The 16,380-nt window shown below is 33.6% G+C and overlaps 1 protein-coding gene across 2 annotated transcripts in view; it reads right to left on the bottom strand.

Annotated features, from left to right (window-relative positions):
- Positions 1-16,380, bottom strand: part of LOC124354835 (zinc finger protein 474-like) — a 50,440-nt gene that overhangs the window by 13,671 nt on the left and 20,389 nt on the right. For both annotated transcript variants that reach the window (XM_046805585.1, XM_046805586.1), the window contains exons 3-4: positions 11,070-11,183; positions 9,577-9,699 (exon numbers count right to left, since the gene is read on the bottom strand). In XM_046805585.1, coding sequence (XP_046661541.1) covers positions 9,577-9,699; positions 11,070-11,183 — 237 coding nt within the window. The remainder of the gene's footprint in view (positions 1-9,576; positions 9,700-11,069; positions 11,184-16,380) is intronic.

Below are 16,380 nucleotides of genomic sequence, written 5' to 3'. Positions count from 1 at the left end.
CATATTAAAATGAAACTGCGTTACAAGCAGGCCAACGAACTTAGCCAAGATGTTTTCAAGAACAATGTTTGTAAACATTTCAACGTGTTTGAGATTTTTGGGACAGTTGTTATACAGGTGGTTTTGGGCTCTGGGGGCCGCGTTCGGGGAAGTTATTCATAGATTTGCGGTAAGTGCTATCACGAGGGCATTTGCAATATGCTCATTTTGTATACTGCAGTAAAATTAGTCACATAACACCGGCGTCAATGCTCCTGTTGAAGCACAATTGAATTGTGCCGCTGTTTATACACTTGTTTGTTATAAAACTCACAGAAGGCGGTGCAGAGGCCATAACCTAACTATGTTTACAGTAGCACACTCTGGTTGTCATCGACATCTATTAATTCCTCACTTCCGGTGGCGCATTGTTCTTTCTCTGGTTGACTGCAGACGACCTCCATCCTTCCTGTATCCATCCCGACTATCTTGGACTATCACAACTTGGGTGGTTTTGACATAAACGTCTTTAGAATAATCTTGGACTCATAATTTGTCAACCAATCTTTGTTCGATGCAGTAATTTTGTTAAAATTCAAAAAGGACTTACAAATTCCAGGCTGCCAATAACAGACTTTTCAAATTACTTTATTACGCATATATTTTGATATTCAAACATCAAACCACTTGGAAGAGTGATTCACCGTGATAGAGGGTGAGTTTGGGAACCTTCACCAAATCGTAAGATGATAATAATAGACATTTATTGCAAGATTTCACTAATAATTCTAATATGTACTCATATATTAATCACCTTAAGAATTAAAACTCTAATATAACTCAAATATTGATTTATGAGCTATTCTATTAGTATATATTTAGATTGTTTGTCTACTAAACCCTAATATCAGAACACCCCGTGGAATATAAGACATTAAATTTAATGCTTCTAATGCTAATTACATGACGATCAAAATTAATTAGTGGTATGACTTTTTTCTTATTAACAACGTATTCTGTAGCTACAAATATATCATAGTTTAACTAACATATAATGTAGCTACAGATGTGCCATAGTTTAACAACATATTCTGTAGCTACAAATGTATCATACTTTAACAACATAGTCAGATCAAGACTTGAGAACGCCGTCATTGTGTGGAATCCGTGCATTTAATTCACAAAGAATTGATTGAACAAGTTCAAAAAATATTTTTGTGGTATTTATATTATAAATGCTTTAATATACATATTTAGTGCCATACAATGAGTTGTTAGAAATGTTTGGGCTGGAGAGTCTGAGTAGGAGGAGACAGGTCCTGGCGCAAGTGTATCTCTGGGGCCTGGTCCGGGGTCGGGTGGACGACGCGAACTGTTTGGGAGTCCTCAGTTATCGAGTGCCTAACTTCAACAGCAGGAACAATAATGTTTGTTTCATTTGCCCTATTCACGCACGGCGACGCGTGCATTCTTTCCTCTCTTAAGGATGATGAGGTCTTATAATACAGTACTCTTGGGTGGGTCCGACATTGACATTCACCATGACAGCTTGAATGTTTTCAAAAAAAAGATTAAGCCATTGTTGTCATGAGATCCGCAGGTCAACGTTCTCCATAGGTTTCTTCCTGGGCTGTTTTGTTTTCTATGTAAGTTGGCGTTTGGTTATTTATTTATTTATTACTATTATATTATATTTATTGCATTGTTATTATATTATATTTATTACATTGTTATTTATGACATTACACTAGTTACTATTATGCTATTTAAATAGTTTATTTATATATTTTGTACAAATATTTATTCTTTATGACAAGTTTTCAAAGGTTGTCTTTATTATTATTTGTGTGCCAAAAGTAAAGAATTGTGCTATGGACTTCAGCTATAACTCAAGCCACTGATGTCTGTTTTGGAATTTTTTGTGAACTGAAATATAATATTACTAATACTAATATATAATATTATTAGGGTAAATCCTGTTTTATAGCATGTAAATAAAATAAAATAAAATACTCTGGCGCTAGTAAGGCATCATGGATTAATAATAACATATTCTGTAACTAAAAAGGTATCATAGTTTAACAACGTATTCTGGAGCTAGAGATATATTCTAGTTTGAACATGTCCATTTAAGCAATTCTTGAAATGCATGTTATTATTCTACCAATATGTACCTAAAATACGTAATATTGACAAAAAACGAAATTCATCCGTTCCGTATCTGTACAACATATATTAGATGATGACTAAGGCCCTTCCCATCTTAAATCCTAGGTACATCACCTTGACCTTGGATTATTCTTGTTATATGTGATTAGTAACTACATGTTTCCTTTTATCTGGTAACGTCGTGATTTATGTCGCAACAACCAACATTAGAATAATATAATCACACTTAGACTTTTTCGGAAAATGGGTGTATGATTTTGAACCGTCAGGTTGAAATGCATCTTCAACACAGAGTACTAAAAATCGCGACTGAGAGAGTTAGAGATGTTGGTATGTGCCATAATAAGTTAACACAAAACGTAGTAAGCTAGCCAGTTACAAGTTTTATTAATGATAACGAATTCTGAAGATGAAGAGGACGTAAATGTGTGGATGGAAACAGGTTCTGTACAGTAACGTTATTCAGTCCTACCTACAAATACATAACTCCTACTGTCTTAGTCACTGTCCGTTAGTTTATAAACTGTTTCTGAAGAAAAGAAGGTTGGAAAAGCATTTGCCCTAAAATCGATGTTTTTCAAATTCTGTGTATTGAAGAAAAGAACTCTGTATAATACCACCCACCACCTTCACACAGTTATCCACTGACAAAAGAAAGAAGGCAGGCTATACGATGCGATGGACTGGTAGCTTATTGATTAATGCCCCTTGTCAGTCAATCGTTAGCTGACCCCATTGGGTTATAAATTACGTTCTACGAGAATACATGAATTAACGTTTTCTTTTTGTGAAATTTTGATTTTACAGAATTTTGTTGGCTGAGCATCAGTGAACGGAGCTGGCAAAATGTCTATTGTGTCTACCTGTCTGCTTTTGTACAGAATATCGTGACAACCGAGAAAGACTTAAGCTGTGTATTTGGAACTGTGTACTATGAATCTGTATTTGTACATAGGCTATACCTAATTTGATCATGGTGCACATTCGTCCATGTGATTTGGATGAGAGTTAACGAATCCTATAACTCGGGGTAATATTTCGAGGACGAATTAAACTTTAGATTTAAAATGTTCTATGTCATTTGATCTGGCGTACACCTGCCTTGTACACAGGGCCGTGATATTGTCCATATTAATCGAGAGGATATTGATACAAATGTTTTTGGCACATTTTCATACCTTAAAATCATTAATTTTTTTGTAATCCTTATTCGTTGTTAATTGTCATACAGATGAGTAACCTATAGAGGTTGGTAATCAAATTAGTTGTAGTATATATAAGAACCAATAATCTGTATAGATATAGAGGTCCACCAGGTACCTTTCCTCTGAACGCGGCTGAGGTAATGTTAAATACGGAAATATAACAACATAAATTTATGACAAATCATAAGATCACCTCATTTTAAACTTCTAGAGAGATTAGCAATAAATCAGGAAACCGTAAATCAAAACTAGTGAAAAAATACATTGGTTGGTTCTTTAATAATGATTAATAGTGTCATCAGTATTTTTATAAACAGAGTCACAATTTAAATATTAGCCAGATGTTGCAGATTTTCATTTTTATATAACGTACAGTGGACATAAATCAATGATTTTGCAGTGTTCCAAAACGAAATGCTGATAGAGGCAGTGAGATGTAGCAGACAACGTCACAGACCGCTAGGCGCGATGACCGCACACGTACAGGAGTGGGCCAACCTCCTCTACACAACCTTGTTTCTGAAGAACCGTCTCTATATTGGTACATTTTGTGAATACAATTCTATATTTAAACGATTAAAAAAAAACTTGTCAGCTGTCTCAAACTAAATAACAATTGATAAAAAACCAGCGTCCTGTGATTACTGATTGATTGTCACTTATCTACAGCTGGACAAGCGAATTTAAGTTGTTCAAAACTATTTTTACCTGATCTGTTGAAAAACTGCTTCTTTCTTGTATTTATATTTAATATAATTGGTATTACAAGACCAAATAAACCAAGTAAAGAACTATTAAAAATATTATGTTGAATATAGTCAGGTTCACAGTTCTATAGAATAAACACCTGTTAACATAGAGGAAGAACTGAGACATCATAAATACATGTATAGGGCAAAGAACGTATCATTTCACCCAGAGAAGTTAAGGCTAAGAAGTCCTCTCTAATACTTGACTTGAAAAAAAAAAAATACAAATAACATAACTCAGAACAACAAAATCCCATATATAATAACACAACACAGCATAAAATGTAACAACAAAATTATAATGAAACGACCTGAGGGTTCTACCATAAAAATAATGTTAATCTGCAAACACTTTCCGCCCTTATGTTAGGTCATAAGACTATGGGAGGTAATTTATCTCATTTTAAAAATATGACTATTACGCTCCAAATGCTTTTGAGCTTTTCCGATAAAGTTCATACTTTTTAAATATTTCATCTATAAAAGCCAGTTTTAGAATGTATCTGAACAACCAATAAAATATGTAAGAAACTAAAACAGTTTTTTAAAGTGTATTAATGATTTCTTTAAAATGATATATCTCCTATAATTCTGAGACTAAGAATGAGAGCCTAGATGTGTTCAGTGTTCAACACTTTTATTTTGAGGAAAACTCCAGACCGTTTCAAAGTAGACGAGTTTCGTTTGATACCGTAAAAATGGTAGATATATTGGACAGTAACAGAGTTAAATATATATTTGAATTGTTAATTTCCATTTGACCTTGATGTGGACAATAGCGTGTAGAGTCTGACAATATTATTTTCACGCGACGACGTCGTAGCCCAGATTTATATTTGTCGACATCGTGTTCCGCTGCGTTTTATGCTAACTTTGTTTTTTGCGTCGGGATGGTGGCAGCCTTGTTTTATTATCACACCATCTTCTATTTTTTATTACTGGTTATTTTGGTTGGCAAGATTTATTCAGTGATTTACACCTGGGACTGTGATACCATTTTTTATTATTACTAAATATATGTTATATACCAGTTTATTACCACAGTTTTTTATAGTATTGTGTTTTTATTGAAGGTAGAAGAAAATGTATTCCAAAACAAATTATTCTGATATGAAAATCTGAATATTGGATTATATAATGGTAATTTTCAAATGCATGTTAATATAACAAGTGAAGATATCAATATATGCCTCTGACGTTAGTGAAACATTGTTCGTAATTTGTAATAACATTTTGAGAATACAGAGTGGGACCCTAACCCTAGATGTTCGAAATTTTGAGGAGTCCCGTGGGCGAAATGGGGTAGAAGTGCAAGGAACTGGCCTGATATATTTAAAGTTACAAGGTTTAATATTCCAATGTAATATTTGTATTTAAAAACATATTGGTCAATTACTTGCTCAACATTGTTTAATCTTCGAATTAAAAATTTACTAAAATAAATATATGTTGGGTTTTCAGCTTTTCCCATGTCAATGTTAGTCACTTATCGTAAAATGTGTTTTTACAAGGCGTATGACAGATATAACAAGATTTGCGTAAATACGATGAAGTTAATTGCACGTAAGATGAATTATTTAATTTCGCCAATAAAATAAAGATTATGTTGATTCAATGTGTAATAATTATTTAAAATAAGCATTTCATAAAGCTTGATTCCCATGCAACTGACATGTTTAAAGCGGTGCAGTCATTTTATAGTTGGATAATTTTGCTTTGTTTATTTAAAATTCATAGCCTGGATAACTTACTTGGACACAAAAAGTAGAAAAGTCTGTTTTACCACTCCACGAAGTTACAGGCAAGTGGTAAATGTGACGAATTGATAATCAGGTGCAAATAAAATCGGGTGAAGATAAAAATGTGAAATTTACACAGTATGTGCATGAGGTATTGCTTCTGGAGTAAAACTGTTTTTATCACTCAAGGAAATTATATTTTTAATTAGATATAGTTTTAAAAAGTAACATGTTTGTAATAATTGTATAAAAGAAATTAAATTTGTGTATAAATAAAATATCATGTCTCTCCCTCTAGTGCTCTTTTATATACTGGAAAAAGTTTATTCTCTTTTTATAACCTGAATTAATATTACCCTCAATTCTGCTTCAAATGCTTACCACTCCTCGTAGAATGATAACATTTTATATCTTCAGAAATAGTAGTATTTGAAAAGTCTGTGACCAAAATGTACTATAAATATTTTTTTTAATATTCCATTGGAAAATTTAATACATCACGTAAATACTGCTTGAATAACGGCATTTGTAACGATTTTCAATAAGACAAAACAGAAGCAAAACGTTTAAGTTATAAAATGTTTACTATGCATTCAAACATATGTCAAGTAAAAAAAATACAAGTAGTTTATTTTATTTTTATTTTTAAGCTAAAGGCAAAATACATTACACGGTACTCCGATTTGTATCATGTACACTGTACAATAAGGAAGCGAAATCACGAAACTCCTGAATTACTTAGCCTAAGTGTTTTACAAGTCTTATATTATATCTGATGGAAGGTATCACGCACAGTCCGACCTTAACTGCCTTTGACCTTTGCTCCTCTACATTAACTGTCTACGGTTTACTATCTTCTGTCAACAAAGAGTTTTACGAGGTTGTGTCACGGAAATCTGCCGATTATTTACTACGCTTCTATTCTCGCTCGATTATTAGGCTATTTTCGCGCGAATGAATAAGTGATCGTGGTATCACAGAATGAAGGAGCTTTTGTGTTTTAATAAAACACCTGGGTGTGTCCTGCTGCAACATTTGAGGTAATCATCAAATCTACAACAGTATCTTTTTGAAGTCTTGTGACATTTTTAAATCATACAAAATGTTAATATTAATTTTGTCAAATCTCTATCTAGAGTTCGAGGGATAACACTTAAATACATTAATCAAAACAATCTTGCAGTCCTATAAGTATATTAAGTAAGGGCCAGAGTTCACAATATTGAACAATTAAGTAAAAGCTATTTCATCTTTATTTAAACATATAAAATATAAATATATAATAAAATATATTATACAATTTATATATATATATAGCTGATACGTAACAGCTGTTAACACTTTCAGCTGAAGTCCATCAAAGAGGCAGAAACATTTGTTTACATTTCAATTTTAGTTAGTATTAAATTATTGAAAAGTGCTTAATCAGTAGTGTAATAGAGATTGCAAAGAGAAAGTTATTTAATTTTAAATTTAGATTGCGCCAATGATCAATAATCCATCTAATGCAATGGAAATACTATCTATACGCTGTTATAAAAACTACCTTATCGTATAAAGCTGTGAATGTTTGCACATAAAGTAATCGAATCTGGTTAGCTCCTTTTAACATTGTGTATGGCATTTTTACTGTAGTTATAGAAACACAAATGGGAATAACACACTGTTGCCCCTATACTAGAAACATATACCTCTTATACATATTTATTGATCGGTAAAAGTATCAAAATCGCTTAATAACCAAAATTTAATCTAAATTGGATTCCGAAACCAACATATGAGACAATTATTTTTTTGTCAGTACAACAGCATAAATCAATTTGGGAACCGTAAATAGATTAGACCAGGAGTGGATTTAAACGACCAGAACATACCCATTGACCGCATCAACTTTTTAGTTGTACGATACACTTTCGTCATTGGGATAGAAAAGCTAACTCTTATTGTTACTGAAATCATCGGAGAACTTCAATAAATTATCACGGAATGTTGGAGGGAAATACGAATCTTAAAAACTGTTTCACTTTACGACTTCAGGATCCCAAAACACTGTTCTTTAACCTGAAATCTAAAATTGATCAGGAGATTGGATTAGCTTTGAGTGACTATCGATTATCTTTAGACTGTTTATTATGTCATGGAAAAAGAATACATGACTATTATTATCCAGTTTTTCAACAAGGAATTGCGTGCGGAGCCGCGTGTAACTGCTAGTTGTCGTATAATTGTTTCATTTAAATTCTAGTATTACTTATTGTATTCCATATTATGTAACTCTAGGATATGTGACACCAGAAACAAGGGCAATGAGATTGTCTTACACAAGATTACATCGTGTTCTCACAGCCTGTTACAGCACTGCCATCAAAGGAAAGTACTGCAAGCAATTCGTTGTTTTCGTGAGGTTCCTCATTACTTTTGTACCCATTCCTCCTGAAGCTACTTTATAAACTTGTATTGCATTTTAACTTGATAATGAATATAGAATTAACTATATTCCTCATTAAACAGTATGTACTAATATTATTAGCACCATTTCACTTTTGTACCTTAATTTTTTCCAGATACTACAGATTTGCTAGAGAATCTTAAGATTGGCGAACAGGGATATCAATTTAACATCAAAAAAGTGAATTGAGTGCAAAGTAGACAGTACTGATAAAAAGTATCCGAAACAGAACAGAGCTCATTCAAACTCTAACTCCGGATTCTCCATATTAGTCATATATTCCCAAGTAATTCGTTAGTCCCTTTATTCCAAAAAAATAAACAGAAAAAAAATAATTTAACTAGTCAATCCTTTGACATTAATCTCTTGACCATCTGAGGCAGTCATTAGTTTTCTTATAATAGTTTGTTGAAGACACTAATAATTAACTTTAAGATCGTCTGTTGTAGTTACTATATTTTCTCTAGGTCGTGTGGTGCAGTCACTAATTTGTTTTCTGAGCGTCTGTTGAAGTCACCAGTCAGTCTCATGATCGACTGATGAAGTCACTACAAGTTTAATCTCTTGATAGTCTTGAGCATTCACTATAAAGTCATCTGATCGTCTGGAGCCACTAATTAGTCTGATGAAGTCACTACTAGTTAATATTTGGTCGTCTGCAAAGTGGCTAGTTAGTCTCCTAGTCGTTTAGTGACTTTAAAGGCTGGAAATTGTTAAATTAAGACAATAGATTTGTTTTAAAATATTATAAAGATCACAATTTATTGTATTTTTATCATTCCTATATCTAACTTTCTAGGCTGTTGTTATGCTTATACAGTCACTAATATACAATGAAGAGATTCTCACAATTTGTGGCGAATAAGACTTCAAGAAGAATACGTTGCAAGAAAAAATAAATTATGTCAAAATTTCTATATTCTATTTAGTTTTTTTAACATTCACGTCTTGTTTCTACCACCTAACGTCCCCAAATACCATCACACTGTTACACAAATTTAGTAGGTAATATAATCGTAATATTACTAAATTCGTGCTTCTGTAATTGTTGAAATCGTAACAGTTTTTCGACAATTCCTGAACTCAGAATTATTGTAGTCTAAGCTTCAAGAGATTCTACTTGGCAAATTTCCACAACGAGGGCTTAGTAATATCGCATAAAAACGTTAAAGTATTCAAGGGATTCATATAATGTTCACTACTAATTATTCATGCATATTAATCTGCATATTCAATTTACACATGTTTAGTTAATGTTCAATTTACACGAAAAAGGGCTGACCTACCTGTTTAGGTATGGATGGTTTCACTGCAGTGCTCACTATCTGTGGACCACATACCCTCTGGTGGGCTTCTAGTCGATGTGGTAGAAAGGTCTTGGAACATCGATCACAGGATACCATGGTTGCCTATAAACAGATATTTGGATGAGTGCGTAGACAGAAATAAAACCGAACATATGAGAGTTAAAAGATTTATCGAGAATATCTAACCTGGAAGATGGTTTAGAAAAACGGTGTACCTCCTTCATGAGTTTCATGGACATCTATAAACGAAAATACACCTGCAAATTTCAGCTACACCTATTATAAATGTATACAGTACGTTAAAGTCTAAGAAATATAACTACAGTCAGGAAAATATGTTTAAACCCTATGCTGTATGACCATTGTTAACCGTATAATATAAGCTAAAAGTTAGTTGCAAGCCTAATCTCTGTTGCTTTCTTTATATTGCTATTAGTCAATAGACCTAAAACTGAAACAAAAATTGGTTTAACAAATATTACTTCATTTGAATATTCATAAACTAAATCATATCATGTTTAATGTTCAGTTTGGAGGTGTAACTACATTGCAGTCGTGATGTAAAAATTTCTTTGTCAGTAACCAATTCGCCTGGTTCCTAGGAAGGATTATAATTCTTCTCCCATCTAAATCTTTTATTTTCCTTTCACAAATTCTTCGAACTCGGATTTCTCCCCATTTCGCCCACTCTCCGGAACTTGCCCTCACCGACCCACTCTCGTGGTCCCCAGGACAACTCGGTAGGTGACTCAGGACAGTAGGCGTCGGGTAGGAGGCTCTGCCCACCTGGGATTGTGACGTCACTACTGGAACTGTCTGCTGGTGCAGCTTGGGGCTTACCTTGGGTGTGCAATAGGTACCTATACCAAGGTCGGCCAAAGGACGATCTGTGCGATTGGAACTGGTTTCATCGTGGCTAAATAAATTATGGTGGATTTTTCTCAGTTCCATCGACTACTTCCATCGACTTCAGTTCTAGACTGTGAATCCATGTTACTAGGAGGTTGACTGTTTGTTAAATAGTTTAACTGACAAATAAGGGTGTACTGCGGATTTGTAAAATTCCTACCATAGAGAAAAATGCAATAATTCCAATTTCATTTATAAATTATATAGACTTTAAACGCACCTCAATCCCTAATCTTCATCCATCTAGATGCCACGGTTAATCATCAATACAACAAACAATTACCTTTTAAGTGATAATTAATTGAATTCATAATTTGTTTGGGGTTATAAATAACTGTTTTATACTCACCTATAAAAAACTAACTTTGCAATATATATTCCATTTTGCTCGGCAGGAATATACTATCTGAGATTCTCTATTATAGTTTCGGCCCTGGATTTCAGTAAAATAAAACGTCTTACATCAATAAATAATAAATAGGTAGGTGGTCCTGAAAACAACGTGTATTATTAACTAAACAAGAAAGAAATACTGACTAAACTTCTGGAATATTTGTAAATACCTGTGCGACCTCCCACGCATGATCCAACACCCCATCTTCGCTGGGACGTCTCGACGGCGGTTTGCTCGGTTCCGGTTGAGGAACTGCAAGCATCTGGTTCTCTCGCTGCCATTTCTACAAAACCAGATAATTTCATTTTCTGAAGAGCAATTCACAAAAGACGAATTATTTTTGAGGAGTGTAACAAATTAGAATTTGCAAGGCCTGGCAGTCAATAAAAATTATTACAGATAAAACCAACTTGATTACAGCCAAGTAAAATATTACATGCATTTCAAATTTTTGGCGATTCATGTTCTTATAACATAAAGAATGAATCCTGAGTAAAATAAAAAAAAAACTGTGGTTCTTTACGTCCGTCTCTTTACACATTTTGATGTAAGGACTTGTACATTTAAGATTGTTAATATATTTATTCATCCAATACGACAAATATGAAATTTCAAAAATGGGGTATTTTATTCCTTGGTAAAAAGGACATCTAAAACAATACATTCTGGTGTTATTTGACACACATTTCCTACAGTTGACACAGAAAGCAAAGCGACAACTCGCTGCCCATGAGCAAACCCACTAACTGCCAGTTCACAGTTCCGCATATGCTAATGTAGTACTGCAGTCTGCACGACACGTCAACTGAGATGGATTTACAAGCTTCCCATAGGGTCCGGCATAAAGTTTACACTATTGGTTTTTTACACTGTATTGCACCTATATGTTGAAAATTGTAAACTGAAACGAGATCTTTTAGCTCACTGATCACAGATTCAGTTAGATTTCCGTTGCAGTTCATAGGACCTGGCAATTTGACACTTACGGCTATTGAACCAACTGGCACCTGGCATATATTAGCACTGAGCCTCTAGGAACTTTTGTCTCTTGATACCTATCATCATCCTAGAGATCTCATACTATAGATGATTCCGGTCTCAAGGGGTTGAACAACAGAAAATCCTTCTGGCTAAGGCACTGACTGGTTCATGGCCAGTATACCAATGAGCTTGGGATTCAGCCAATAGAAGATAGAATGTTTAACTAACCAGCTTCCGATTTTAACAAATCTATCCCCTAATTGCATTTAGGATTCTCACCTTCAGTAAGGAATAAATTTAATATAATTTTACATAAAATATAAATATTAATTTTATTTTAATTTGGATACAACATTTGGATTATAATTCCAATCTTTCTTATCAATCCATTAGAGCGATATTGTTATAAGAGCAAATTATAATGAAACTAGTACATTGAGCTGCACCCCACAATGGCAATGTAAACTGTCAGATTACGAGATTAGTCTAATTTTAAACTTATAACTAATACGGACCCAAACACTGTGCATGATTTTGCTTCAACTGTATATGTTTTGAAATAAAATATTAGAATAACACAGTATATAAAAATTTTTTTTTTTTTTTTTAATTAATTTTTATGATTAATAAATACAAATATCGAAATAACTAATTCGATTAGATAGATGCGTACTCCATAAGTCTTCAAACTAAGAGTAAGGATGTAAAAAGGTGTGAACATTGTTCTAATGACATTATATCGAGATGGCAACAATACAGTCGTCCAAAACCTCCGTTTAATATTGTTAGTGACTTTCAGAAATCTGCAACAAAATTCAATTCCATCCATAAGTAGATTATATGAAGACATTATGGTCTATAAAATATCGATGGCTTTGAAATAAATCAACGTCTGTTTTGAACACGAGTAAAAGGTGTTGATGTATAATAGGGCATTAGCAGTAGGCCGAGTGTCAGTTGGAGTCGTCATGACATCGGTGTCAATAGTCGCTTCTGTCGATATATCGATCCGGTCACAGTTGAAATATCGATTGCTGTCATTAGTAAACAGGGGGAGAGTGTCGTGCCTCACGAGTTTCAAACATTATTTGCCTACGATTTGCGGAGAGTTTTTTTCTAAAGCAATAACTTGCTGACCTTGAGAAGATTACCTTCACATCATTTTCCGCACGCATATCACTTTACGAGATGTTCTTTCATTGTTATTCACGATATTAAATACAGGTCCATGTTTGTTTGTTGTTTTCTAACCGTTAAAATGTAACATCCTTGTACATCAACATAATACATAAGTTTGATGGGAAGCGATTATTTCCTCCACTCCAGTCAGTGGGAGATGTTAAATTAAAATCATGATTTATGTAAAGGAGTTGGTTGCACCTTTCATAACTCCCATATATTACAGTACATATTTCTTGTTAACTCAACAGATCAAATCTTTCAAGTCTGTTGTTTTCTAATTACCTAAGAAAAATTATTTATTCTATTAACTCAGTTATAATAGCACTCAATCCTCAGTAAGGCTGACATGGTGAAATGAGGTCCGAGCATAGCCTCTTTTAAGCGTTTTGAGATTTTAAAGACGTTTGTCTCTTTTGGAAGAAACAACAAATTTTCTACTTAGTCTAATGTAATCTTTCCATGCAATCTTTCTTTCTTTATTATTACTCCCGACAGTTCCTTCTTAAAATCGTATCGTTTTCTACTCTAGATGCATGCGATAACTCTAGATAGAAAGGTCCTACAGACTTCAAACTTGATACATAGATTCCTCTTAGTCCAAGAAAAAGGCTCTATAGGGTTTCTTTCGGGACCAAAGGTAAATGAAGGTAGGAATAAAAATTATTAAAATGTTTTACAAAAGTAATTAATTTTTACGTCGGTCCCTATGGGTTGATCAGGATGGTAGACAAAACAGTAGAATAAACAAACTGAATCAAATCATATAACACTTTATTATGTGGCACACACACACGCGCGCGCGCGCGTGGTTACATTACTTTATTGGATTGGCTGGTAAGGCTTTCGTTACGTTCTGTCGAACCGTTGTATTTGTTCATTTTTGTTAAGTTTGCCACTGAAATGTTCAACGAAAGTAAGAGGTTTAATTACAAATTGCAGTATTTCATAAAACTATAACACGACCCCTTCAAAACACGACAAAGTCGATCAACGATTCCAGCCAGAAGAGTTGAATCTAAGGTAAAAAGTGTCTGAGCGTTAGCGAAGCCTATACTTCAGGAGCTGGAAAAGTTTCTGTTCTTTCTATATCTGTCTCTCTGTATGCCCATGCGATATCTCGAAAACGAACTGACCTATACACTTGAAATTGTAATGTACATATTTTATTTTCTACATAGGCAACATCGAGTTCACCTATACAGAGTTCGCATTTTATGCGATTTGATTTGGCTATTATTGAACATGTTTACATTGGTCGTATGGGTAACTAATTATATAACAGCAACCAGAAAACCACTGAATAAATGCATTTGTAAACATACTGAGTGTAAGCATATGGCATGTTGACATAGTAACACATATAGTAGCTATAAATTTACAATTTTGCACAAAACCTTACCGAAACCTATTACGCGACTCGTGGTGTGGCATACTCCTACCTTGCAATAATTAACTAGTGCCTGTTAGCGACCACGATGTATAACCTCGTCTCCAGTGTCTACAAGTAGTTCCTAAAACACTAGAAAGTGTCCCAATTATCTAAAATTAGTTATTTTGTCACACACGAATCGGAGTTACTGTAGAGGTAGTAACCGGTAAAGGATGTTACTGTGACCTGACCCTTGCTAGGTGCCGATCAATCTCAGAGTGCCTTGACCTTTACCACTATCACTTGTCAACCGCGCACCGACCGACCCCATCAGTCAGACGTCAAGTGTATGCCTCGCTTCGTGTCAAAGGTCACACACAGTGCATTTAACTACAAACAACATTGCAGTGCTGCTTCACTTTCTCCTAAACAGTATAAATTTAAATTATTTCCAAGGACATAGGTAGTAAAGATTTGAATGTTATGTATAATAGATCTTAATTCGACAACTAAAATTCGTGTTTCAGAATGATTCTGAAAAGACAGAAATATTTTAGGTATATTTTATTTATATAAATAAAAAAAATTATAGAGACTCCTATCAGATTTCATTAATGTGCATTGGGTCTATACTAAACATTAATTGGTTAAACACAGAAAGAATATTATACTCATAAATATAATTCAGTACATACGAATAATGAACATTATGAGAACTGATTAAGACATTATTTAATTATTTATTTAGACATACAAAGTGACTATAATTGTATTAAGCATAACATTGTTATAAAGGAAACATGATTTTTCTGGACATTTGCCATTGTTTAGTGGTACAAAAAATCAATAACACTACGTTTCGAGATCTGAATTCTGATCTCTTCTTCAGGTAAATAACTAACCTAATACATTTACAATCTATGATAAAATAAATCATACTAAAACGCTGTGACACGCCTAAGTCAGGAATCACAACCACCATGTTGTTTGTCAACTTCACTAACTCTAAAACATGCACAATAAAAAACTATACGCAACACTAATCATTAAACTGACCGTCGTAGGTGGTTGGTAGCCGAATGTAGACGTATTCTGACGTTTATTCTATAGTTCAGATGGCAAATGTCCGGCAAAATCCTGTTTCCTTTACAATCTTTCCATCGTCAAAAATAAACTCCAAACAAAGAACATTTTTATATTATACATATAAAAGGGCTTAATCACACATCACCACGTTAAAAGGCCAAAAGATGCATGAGAAACTATTAAATGATACAATACAACCTACGAAAAAAATAGTTAGGCGAAATAAGCGCTACCTTAAATTCAAACTAGTTTTTTTACAAAATACTAATACTTTAAAAAAATGTTATTAAATTATATAGTTAGGCCTTATAACCTGACTAGAAATGAGACGAAATGGTCTACCAATTTCGCGTTAAGTAAAACTGCTGGGCTTTTGTGCAACCGAACTTTGAGATTCAACGTGTTAGCAGGTCAAGTTGTTCTAGCAGGAACGCATTAATGGAAGTACTTACATATTCTGTGAGATAATGTATAGTGTATGTTTTATACTTCATTTCAAAAAAGGTAACAAATTGAAGTCGTGATGATCTTCGCTTCTTTTTTATATAACGTACATTAAACAGACGAGTAATCAGCTCTCTTATAAGATTTTCAAAGACAAAGTTTCCGCAATAGGGTTTGAGAATTACCAACCTTACTCGAACGAAAACATACAATCGAAACTCGTACCATCTCGTTGTAATTGGCTCAAGAGTTCTTGGACTCCAAAATTGATACCTATCTATTCCCTAAAAATTCTAACAATAAACTTCAAACAAAGAAAAAGTATCTATTCCCCTCACATTCACCTAGATGGTGAGATGCGTTTAGCCACTTGTTCAAATAAATTGTTACTACACCAGTTCACAGCTTCCTCAATAGT

Source organism: Homalodisca vitripennis, chromosome 2, assembly GCF_021130785.1.
Source record: "Homalodisca vitripennis isolate AUS2020 chromosome 2, UT_GWSS_2.1, whole genome shotgun sequence".
NCBI classification, from domain to species: Eukaryota; Metazoa; Arthropoda; class Insecta; order Hemiptera; family Cicadellidae; genus Homalodisca; species Homalodisca vitripennis.
This window is presented reverse-complemented; position numbering and strand designations above follow the sequence as displayed.